We start from the raw sequence: 11,698 nt of genomic DNA, 5'->3' as shown, positions 1-11,698 counted from the left end.
CTGCATGGACAAATATAGCAGATATTAGCAAAGCTGACTTTCATGATCACTAAACTTTGACTGCTAGTAATATGGAGCTCCAGTTTGCACCAGTTGACATTAAACACCATCAAAGCTTAATCTGAATTTAAATTGTCAAGTTACTTTTACTTTACAGTTAACTTTTAAAATGTAAAGAATAAACATTCTCTACAAATGAACATACCCCTACACTAAACACCAGTATGAGTGGTGAACGTCACCTTGACATCTTGTGCACATCCATGTGTGTGCACAATAAGACATAGCATATTGGATCTCACGCAGTTTGAAGCTATCTTAATAACAGCTTTTTTTTGCTATTACTGTAGACATCTAGGTTTAAGATCAAAAGAATAATATGAGAGGATAAATAAGAATTTTAGCTTTTATTTTCAGATATTTACATCTATGTGTTAAACTTAGAACATGGCAGACAGATACAGACCATACAATCTTTAGTTAAGAAAAAGTATACAGTAGGAACAGATTGTCTTAAAATATTTGCACATCTGTTACTTGCTGTGTCCCACTGACATCAAGCTGTTGCTTTATCCTTTTGTGATTTTTTTTCTAAGCATGTACCACAGCTTCCTTAAGTTGTTGTTTGGTTTAGGGGTTCTTCCATTCACTCTTTTTCAGGCGGTAAAATATTGCCTGATGATTGATTTTGCCAGTCTAAAACCTTCCAGTTATTTCTCCTGATCATGTGTGTTGTGCTGGCAGTGTACTGTGGCAATGTATTATGACTTCCTCATAATTAGATTACATGCATTTTTCTGTAGATTGGCAGAGAGAATGTTTTTTGTGGATTTCTGAATTCATTCTGGCATTACCATTATGAGTCACACCATTAATTAAAGTTTAGTGAGCTTGTTACGGAAGCAGTCATTTAAGACCAAGCCATTACTCTACCTCCGGACTGAAGAGCTCATAGGTTTTGGATCATGAGCAGTTGCTTTGTTTCTCCACACTTTGGCCTTTAAAACTCTTTGGTAAAGATTTTGTTGCTCAGACAAGTTTCCACATGTCCTGTTGCCCCAAGAATTTGACAAACATATTCAAATTGTTCATTTGTTACACTCCTTGTGGCTAGTAACTAAATAGCCGGTTTATAATATATACAGATTAATGGCCCATGGTACATTATGCACACAAACATAGTAAATATTTAAGCTTGCTGAAAGCCGAGAAACAAACACCAGCTATGGTATGGACAGCTTACTGACTTACTGACTATGCATTGATGATTTGATTTGAAATGTGACACATACCACAGCTTAAACATCATTCTGATTGCAAGTGTTCATGCCTAGTGATGACTGATAGCAAGTCAGAAACCAAGAAAACCGTTTGAGTCTCTTTTAAGGATTCTATACTACTGGATGCCAGACCACGTGTAATAGAATCTCATAGCCATGAGCAAAGTCCTCATTCTAGCGTGAGAGCTGATTCTCCCATGAGTTCCTCATCCAAATATAGACAATATTCAACCACGGTATTCTATACTGGTTTCAGCATCATCTGAAAAATAAATCTGACTTAGCCTGTCAGCTTGCATCACTGCCAAGCTCCAAACAGGATGGAAATGCCACCCTCAAAATGGATGTTAAAGTGCAACTCATAGCACCAAATGTTCTCTTTTGTATGCTGGCAGTCATAAAGGATTTTCACTGATCCAGTATAAAGGCTATACTGAGTGTTTTTAGACTGTCTGTGTGCTGCCTTAGCTAACATGCCTGATTATGATCAAGTTAAATCTTGCATTGAATCACTGGTGTGTCCACCAGGCAAAATGTCAGACCTGCACTGCCCAATCACCAAAACCAGGTCCTCTTATGACAAGCTGGTGAGGTGTTTACAACACTGTCTTGCATGCAGAGTGAACAGGCAGTTTTATATATAGCATTGCCCTGCCAATAAAGACTCTCGTAGACCCGCGAGGAGAAGTTGCCAGGTTTCATCAAAATTCCCATCCCAACTACAACGCCACCAAATGCCTTGAGACTTACCCACAATGTTTGGGAATAGATAGACTTTGTTTACATATTTTCTAAATATTTTTGTTAAAAACAAGTTAATATTTGTGTGCCTTGGGGTATATGTGGACTTTTGGTCATTCCATGTGGAACCTGGCAACCCTACTCACTGAAGTTCATTAACATGATACTATAAGAAGACATGCACATTTTATTTAGTGCTTTGCTATATCTAAACCCTGAGAGGGTTAATTATATCATATGGCAGCATATCTTAAAAAGTGTATTTTATATAAAACTAACTTTTACAGTGATTGGACATCATTTATTAAGCTCAATATTAATATTTTTGTTCATACATTTACATTAAAAAAAATATTAGTTCCCACTTTACTCGTGCTCCTAAGCATGTGTAGATTTACTAATAAAAAGACTAACCTTGATTCTGTTGTGCTTTAAATCATGCAGGCTAAATTGTGTGAGTCAATGCAATTTTATACATTAACTGAGCACTTTATTATGAACTCTATACTAGAACTGTCAAAACATGTATTCCACAAGATGTTGGAAACATTTCAACCTCAACATATATTTCGGGTGCACATTTTGTTCTTGGCTCACAGAATTGGGTCCCATCGTGGTCTTCAGCTGTTGTCGCTCATCCATCTCCATTGTCGTTCAACATGCTTCTGAGAATCTGAGGTTGGAATGTTTCCAACATCTTGGCTTATTTTGTCAAGTTTAATTTATTATTTGATTTATTTCAATTTCACCCAAAATAAGAAATAAGTAGGTCATTTAGCACTTTAATTCAGGAGGAATGTAGCAGTCATGACGCAGGTGGTATTCATTATGATCATTACACAGTAAGTTCATTATGTCTTCTTTTAATATTGTCTAACAGTTTATTAGAGCCAATGAGAGAGATAATTCTAGTATGTCTCAGTCTACAATGTACCATATAATATTTAATGTGTTTATACAATAGGTGGCTTCCTTTTTATGTCCTACACAGCACAGGTGTACATAGTATACATGACCGGTCTTATCAACACCTGGGCAGAGTTTTTTGTTTTTTACGTCAGATCTGTTTTCTTTACACAACTCCATTTAAAAGCATTTACATAAAGGTTTGATAAATGAAGCCCATTGTACATCTTTGGTGTTTTTAAATGATCATTCCCCAGCAATATTAATAGAATGTTTGCCCAGAAGGAAAGGAAAAGGAAGGAAATACCCTGAAAATGAGATTCTTACTCCTCACTTTTCTGACTCTTGATCATTGCTCTTGTTTCTGATTTGCTGGTAATAACTAAAGCCACTTAGTGGCACTTAGCACTAGACAATCAACATATGCTACAAAAAATCTCAGTGATTATATCTTAAATATATTCAAAGCTATCTATTATTTCACTATAAACAAAATGTAAGTTTATTAAACCTATTTCCAGGCTTTTTTTTATCATTTCAAACTTGAAGCACATTTGCCTTACACCTCCAAGGTGGAGGTTTGTTCCCCATGTGCATGTGTGGAGTTTGCATGTTCTCTCCATGTCTCTGGGGTTTTCTCTGGGTTCTCCGGTTTCCTCCCCAGTCCAAAGACATGAGTCGTATTCTGATTGTAAATAAATCATCATAGTGTCTGAATGGGTGTGAGTGTGTCTGCGATTACATCCTGTCCAGGGTGAAACCTGCCTTGTGGTCTGAGTCTCCTGGGATAAGCTCAGGTTCCCCGTGACCCAAAAGGGTAAGTGGAGTAAAAGAATGGATGGATGGGTTTCAAACAGAAATACTTTTGTTCCTTTGGCAGATAATTTCACTTAATTTATTTGTAGAAAGAAGCAAAATAAGAAAATATAAAGCTTAAAATTAATAATAAAATAAGAAAATATAAAGCTTAAAATTAATAATAAAATAAGAAAATATAAAGCTTAAAATTAGTAAAAAAAAAAAATAAATAAAAAAATAAAAAAATGTCTAAAAATTGCTTGGTTGGAATGAAAACCTGCACCCAACCGGCCCTTTGTGGATAAGATTGGACATGGCTGCTTTACAGGTTCCCCCATTCAGAAAAGCCTAGAAACACTTAAGGGTTTTATTTTTTATCTTTTTTCTAAACACTTAGTGTTCAGTTCTTTCCAAAACTTTCCAGTCACACACACTTTAGGTACAAGTTATATGAGCATCTCCTATGCATCTTTAGCTCTGTAGTGCTATAGTAGCAGAGCTATAAATAGCATGGACACAGCCTTGCACACTGACCTTGTTAGGTGCTTGCTTGATGCATGTACCTCCATCTCAGTGCTTTTGAACTCATTCAGCTCTTTCCGGATGGCAGCCTGCAAGAAGACACATAATAGTTCACTTTAAGTTGCACAATAATTCTGTTTTTTCCTGTGAAAGGCCAATAGAGAAGCACATTTTAAAATCTGACTGTAGACCTTTATAAGCATTCGCTGATGGCTTGTTGTCATTTACCTTGTCAGCTGCAGACAGTCTAGTCCAGGGTTTGTCCGCTCTTCTGTCATAATCCTGGGCTTTTGCAACCTCTACATAGTCACTAAAACGAATCAGGATCTTTCTCTCCCTCAGTTCATCGACTGTGGGCCGCTGATTCAGCTAAAAATCAGAGGCAACATATTGTATATTTTGCTCAAATAACAACCAGGTGTGTCCTTTTCAATAACACCGAGGGTGCTGCATGTGACACCGATGTACACTCGATGTGTAGTTTTATCATTTGAGTCTATTCAATAATTGACTGAAATGGAAAATGCTTAACAAACTTACTATTCACTACCCAAAAACAAAAAAGCACTGCTAAGCTTTAGTATGTTTGTTTAGTATGTTTAGTATGCTAAGCTTTAGTACAGTATGTTGTTAGAATCGAGATAACATGAAAAATGTTATATCTATTCCAACAACATACAGTGGGGTGAAAAAGTGTTGGCCCCTTCCTGATTTTTAATTTTTTTTCAGCCACACTTACAGTAGCAGCAAGAACAGCAAACAAGCATTTGCAATAACTTGCAATGAGTTTGTTAAAACGCTGTGGAGGAATTTTGGTCCACTAATCTTTGCAGAATTGTTGTAATTCAGCCACATTGGAGGATTTTCGAGCATGATCCGCCTTTTTAAGGTCATACCACAGCATCTCAGTAGGATTCAGATCAGGACTTTGACTAGGCCACTCCAAAGTCTTCATTTTATTTTTCTTCAGCCATTCAGAGGTGGACTTGCTGGTGTGTTTTGGATCATTGTCCTGCTGCAGAACCCAAGTTTGCTTCAGCTTGAGGTTACAAAAAGATGGACGCACATTGAACGTCAGGATTTTTTGGTAGACAGCATAATTCATGGTTCAATTTATCACAGCAAGTCTTCCAGGTCCTGTAGCAGCAAAAGAGCCCCAGACCATCATACTACCACCACCATATTTTACTGTTAGTATGATGTCCTTTTTGTGAAAAGCAGTGTTACTTTTACACCAGATGTAATGGGACACACACCTTCCAAAAAGTTAAATTTTTGTATCAGTCCACAGAGCATTTTCCCAAAAGTCTTGGTGATCAAGATATTTTCTGGCAAATCTGAGACGAGCCTTTAGGTTCTTTTTGCTTAGCAGCGGTTTTCGTCTTGGAACTCCGCCATGCAAGCCATTTTTGCCCAATCTCTTTCTTATGGTGGAGTCATTGAACAAGGACCTTAACTGAGGCAAGTGAGGCCTGCAGTTCTTTGGATGTTGTTGTGGGGTCTTTTGTGACATCTTAGATGAGTCGTCGCTGCGCTCTTGCGACCAGCCGCTCCTGGGAAGGTTCACCAACGTTCCATGTTTTCGCCATTTGTGGTTCACTGGAGTCCCAAAGCTTCAGAAATGGCTTTATAACCTTTTTCAGACTGATAGATCTCAATTACTTTCTCATTTGTTCCTGAATTTCTTTGGATCTCGCCATAATTTGTAGGGGGACAAACACTTGTTCACACAGAGCCATGTGGGTTTGGATTTTGTTTTCCCTTAATAATAAAAACCTTCATTTAAGTGTGACAAACGTGCAAAAAAAATAAAATCAGAAGGGGGCCAACACTTTTTCACACTACTGTATATGCTTTATGCATCTGTAAAACTGCTTTGAGACAATGTGGATTGTTAAAAGTGCTATACAAATGAATTGAATTGAATATAGTTGCCATTTTTATAATATAAATATATATATATATATCATTTGTATATTACATTTTTTGTATTATATTTATGATCTGTAAAACGTCTTGGAGACAAGCGCTATACAAATAAATTTGAATTGAATTTTTAAATAGGTGTGTAATGAAGGTGTTTGTACGATGCCGTACCTTTCTGTTTAGTCTCTGTTTTATTTCTCTCCTCTCCTCTTGCTCTGTCTGGTCATTACGCTCTACAAAGAATCGCATTAGCAATGATACATGACATAGTGACACATGACTGCTGCAAAAGCAACACTTTCAGTAAATTCTGCTGAACAGTATAAAAACAGAACTAACTAACTAACTAACTTTATGCAGAATTATTTATTATTATTTAATCTGTTATTTGCTGATAATTTTACATGAAACTCTTATTTTGCTGGTTCTCCTAAGTGAATAATACATCATATTTAATGTGACAATTAAGGCTATGACAATTTAACTTAGTTTTGATTAGATAAACACTAATAAACCAAGAGTCTCAAAATACCTAGGCTATATGTACAGTAGAAAGTGGCCATAACAATGACCGTAGGGTAAATCCCTACGGTCATTGTTACTGTATGGCCACTTTCTACATTTTAAACCTGTCTCTTTAAACCTGTCTCTTTTTTGCCCGTTTGGCTATGATTACATAAAACACTTACGTTTTAAGATATTTCGGCTCTCAAGCTCCTCAACGGCCGGCCGTTGACTGAGTCTCCTGTGGAAAAGAACCAAAATCACAATGTGAACCAAGGTTTTAACGTTTTCCTATGTATCTGTAAATTAAGAGTTTATGGCAAGCCTAAAGTGACAGTGAAGCCCAAAGTATTTTAAGCCTAACTGAGATATTCTCCACATTTGGTTTGATAAATCAAGGACCAAATATTGGACACTATGCGCCATGCCTCGCAGAAGCACAAGTGTTCGATGCAAAGCCTCTTTAAACTGGATCTGCAAGATCAACCCTACCCATGTGTTTTCCACATACTGGTATATTCAGGGGTAAAGGAAGCGTTTATCCCCTTTTTTAAAATTCAAAAATTAAGTTAGCTAGAACAAATCAGGGCTTAGCTGTGTTTATATCAACTAATAATGTGCAATAAAATATAGTCTACGTTAAAAAAATACACAAACGAACTACAGTCTACACCTAAAAAAGACATTCTTTCCATCTTCTATAATATACATCCTGACCAATAAATAAGCAGTCTTCTCAATGTCTGTAAATTTTGGTGGGGATTTCCACTAAAGCACAGATGTAACAGCATTAATATTTCATGAGGTAAATTTGAGATTCACTCTCAATGGAGCCCTGGAAGCTGACCTTATATTGACCCCTGTCATTTTCCACAACACTGTAAGGGATGAAACGAACATCTGCCAGGTCAACTGTAACAACAAACATGTTGCTTTGTTTTCTTCCCGTATTATTCTTAGAAGTTAGAAACTATACATAGTAAAGTAAATAATATAGAAAATATGCATGATCAATATGTATGAAGAACCTGTGGTGTAGTTAATGGAATGGAAGTAAAGAGATTTCATTTACGCAATGTCATTTCAAGCCATAAACATTTGTGACTGGCTGGCTGTAAAGCTCCAGGGATCCATGATCACAACATGTTACAACGAAATATATCCAGAAACATTTCATATTTCAAGATGCAACCAAAGTAAAGGTTTCGTTTGTAAAGATGGCAGTAATAAGCCTAATATCAGCTGAGGAATGATGGAATGAATAAAAAGGATAAAAATAGGATTCATGTCTTACTCCTGCAGAAGTGCAGAAAACTGCAAGGTTATAAATAGTAAGGTTGTAAGACTGCATTGATGAAGCACTAGGTGTCTCGTTCTGTGAGAAATCATGATGTACCTCAGGGATTCGGCTTGGTTTTATTTTCACACCATTTCAAGCCAAATTCATGTAGTTTTTGATTCTCTCAAAACCTGAATTATAATGGTCTGTCTCACGTTGACTATAATCTATGGTTTATTAATCCCCTTTTTTAATCCTTATTTACCAACTTTTTTTTACCAGCCAATGTCCATAGAACAATTTACCTGACACACTATTATTATTATTGACTTTGTTTATTTTAGCATTATATATTGAATACGTTTGCACACATGCACTTTAAGTAGGACTGCATTGTGTACTAGTGATGTGTTGTTTTATGTAGCTCTGCCTTTTATAACACCATGATCCTGGTTGTTGTTTCATTTCACTGTGTACTGCATCAGCTATACTGTATATGGTTGAATTGAGCTTTTTGACTTGATATATGCATACAGCCAATTTGCATATAGCTGATGTAACCAAAATCTCCGGTCCAAAACAGTTTCTAACATTATGCTTGAGACATATGCTCTGGACAAAATATATTGAAAATAAACAGCAAAGAGTAAGGATCAACAGTTTCTTCTAAGAATCAGCACAGATGTGTGTTTATGAGCAGAACATATATATGTTTTTCATTCATTGGTGAGAAACACCAAGAATAGCAAAAATTACATGCATTTTCAGCATTGTGTATTGTTATATATAAAAGCATATTTGTATACGTGCTTGATAAGAAATAAAATTCATGCTAAAATTGTTTTCGTGGTTTATGGTAGCACAAATCAAAATGATCTCACAACCCAACCTTCTAAAGATGTTAAACATTTTTCTCATGCTGCAGACAAACAATAATTGGAATAAAACTGAAGCATGGCCTAAAACTCTTCTATTGTGAAAAGGCTTCAATTACACAAACAACCAGTTCCAAAAATACTATACTATACACTATACACTACTTTAAACTTTATTCATTGTAAGATTAGATTAATTGCATTAATTGCATAACTGGGCAATTGTTATTTTACTTTGATTTCACTGTAATGTCCAAAATTTTTCACATTGTCATTTGACACATCACTCGGTTTTATATATATATATATATATATATATATATATATATATATATATATATATATATATATATATATATATATATATATATATAAATATTTGCAATAAAGGGGTGCCACTGTAGTGAATGCTTACTTGGCGAGCTTCATTTCAATCTGCTGGCGAATTTCTTGTCTCTCCTGGTCACTGCGCACAGGGAAGATGTTCCTGTCTTCCAGTTCCTGTTTGCTGGGCCGATTCCGCAACTTCACAGCCAGCAGCTCCTTTCTCATTCGCCGTGGCAATGTACCTGTATGCAAACACATATAGATAGAAGTGAATGTAGTATTGGTAAATACTGTTATATCCTGACACAAGAAGAAGTACCTTGTGTCATAGAAGGTATTATTCATAAGCAAAGAAAAGTCACAAAAATACCCAATGCCATTTCATGATTAGCATATCTTTGTGAATATTAGCATACTGTATTTTAAAGAGCTATTCACCAGAAATGACAGATTCGTTCCAGCTGTCGATGTCATATATGATTCCTGAGGCATCAGTGAAGCAGTTGCTTTGTCTCATGTTCTCTTTATTCTCCTCTGCTTCCTTCCTTATTTCTACCTCCCCACTTGGCTCTCGATCCGTACTGCAGGCAACATAAATATAAATATAAATATATAAATATATACAATCAAAACCTTTATGACAGACCTTATCCTATGTTTATACTTTACCAGTTTCTACCTTGCCCATTCCCTTCTTTAGGAGTTGTGCTTTGACTTCCTAAGTCTCAAATATACTGTAAATATGGTCCTGGAGAAAACGTCTCATTTCATTATGTAATGCAACAGCCATATATGGTTGAAATGACAATAAAAGCTTCTTGGCTTGATATAGAGCATTGATTTTCTCACCCTACAAACCTACCTCCTAAACCCAGCCTCTTGGATGAGTAAAAATTTTCAAGCATGTGTTTGAATCTACCACTATATTGGTAACTAGTAAAGCAGAACAGACCAGCAAGCCTTACTTACCTATCTTGCCGAAGCTTAGTTGCCAGGGCACGGTGTAGTTCCTCAATGATACTGCTAGGGGGCAAAGGAGGATGCAGGGTTCCTATATGAGGTGAACTCACTGCATTGGAAAAAGGCCCTCGGAGAAGAACAGGACTAGGACCTTCTGGTACCCTGGGCACCTCTTTAGGGAGAAATGTGTTGGGCTGAGGCACTGCTGTGAGAGTGAAGCTAGCAGGGTCTGAACAAAAATATGTAAATATGAAAGAGTTTCAGTGGCCCAAATAGTTATTGAAATTGTAAACCATGTTAATTCGATCCAACTCACCTTCCTCATTGTTAAGCTGAGCGACCTGACTGCAATGATTACTCAGAGGAGACTGTCGTTTAGGCACTTCGTCTTCATCTTCCTCGATTTCCTCTATATTAGCATCTCTGCACTCATCATTATCTACAGGACTGAGCTCTTCCTCATCTTCCTCTTCCTCCTCATCAGTATTGTTAGGCTCTTCTATTGATGCACCGTCTTCTATGGAATCAGGGACTGGCAGACAAGAGTGCAATGTTTGTGCATGTAACTTCCATCATCACCACCTATTGGCCTTAGTGTATAGTTTGCAAAAATAATTATCCTAGCTTCAAAGATGTGTTTATTGACGTTTCCTAATAATTACAAGTAACAAAATTTGCTCTTTTTGTAAGTAAGGGTGATTGGACCTACAAGTTACAATCGTGAAGAAATTTATGCAAACTGACAAGTCTTTCAAATTTGCAGAATGTATTCAATATTATATGTCTAAAGCTTTTCATGTACTGTCCTTATAGATAGTTTCTGCCCATTTTATTTTTTATGTGTATAGGCTTATTATGTGTTTAGGTTTATATACACAGAGACAATGTGTTGGAAATGATCTGGGGGTTTTTTTTTTCCAAATTAATGACACATAATGCCACAATGTTGTAATGCTAAAGTTATGGGTTAGTGTGTGCTGCTAATAAACCTCACCAGTAGGCAGGTGCTCATGTTCTGAGCTGAGATACTCCATGCTGCTGATGCTGAGAATAGGCCCATGTGAGCCAGGTAACCGGAGCTCCGCATCCGAAACACTCTGAATGGGAGAGCTGATATTCAGAGAGTGGAGGCCACTGGCCAAGGCCACATCTACACACACACACACACACACACACACACACCACACACACACACACAAACACACACACAACCAGACACACATACAGCTTTAAATTAGTCACACTAATTAATGCTTTAACATGTGCACATGAGTAACTTTGGATGAATTATACAGCGTAGCTTGTTTTAATATTATTAAATAGACACACACTCATATATAAAGTGTTGATTTTATTTATATTTTGATTTTATTTATTTTGATGGCTCAATAGAGTAGCCAGGATGCTCACTGGTGTTCTGCAGGATCACAGTTTCAATATACTACAAGGTGTACATATAAAAGGTTTTCTATTTTTCTATCTCACACAATATTTTACCCCTTTAATCATATGTGATGTCAGTAAATTAAACACAAAGTTGGCCATACTCAATATACTTCAGATAAGGTAAATCTACCTGT

The 11,698-nt window shown here is 36.4% G+C and overlaps 1 protein-coding gene across 1 annotated transcript in view; it reads right to left on the bottom strand.

The window, feature by feature from the left end:
- The window catches only part of phactr3a (phosphatase and actin regulator 3a), a 28,165-nt gene that overhangs the window by 1,071 nt on the left and 15,396 nt on the right, over positions 1 to 11,698 (bottom strand). The window contains exons 3-11 of the mRNA XM_060894753.1: positions 11,113 to 11,268; positions 10,435 to 10,650; positions 10,128 to 10,347; positions 9,597 to 9,739; positions 9,247 to 9,400; positions 6,863 to 6,918; positions 6,345 to 6,406; positions 4,476 to 4,616; positions 4,260 to 4,336 (exon numbers count right to left, since the gene is read on the bottom strand). Of these exons, the coding sequence (XP_060750736.1) occupies positions 4,260 to 4,336; positions 4,476 to 4,616; positions 6,345 to 6,406; positions 6,863 to 6,918; positions 9,247 to 9,400; positions 9,597 to 9,739; positions 10,128 to 10,347; positions 10,435 to 10,650; positions 11,113 to 11,268 (1,225 nt within the window). The remainder of the gene's footprint in view (positions 1 to 4,259; positions 4,337 to 4,475; positions 4,617 to 6,344; positions 6,407 to 6,862; positions 6,919 to 9,246; positions 9,401 to 9,596; positions 9,740 to 10,127; positions 10,348 to 10,434; positions 10,651 to 11,112; positions 11,269 to 11,698) is intronic.

Source organism: Tachysurus vachellii, chromosome 19 (genome assembly GCF_030014155.1).
Source record: "Tachysurus vachellii isolate PV-2020 chromosome 19, HZAU_Pvac_v1, whole genome shotgun sequence".
NCBI classification, from domain to species: Eukaryota; Metazoa; Chordata; class Actinopteri; order Siluriformes; family Bagridae; genus Tachysurus; species Tachysurus vachellii.
Note: the sequence above shows the minus strand (reverse complement) of the source record. Positions and strands in the feature narration are given on the sequence as shown.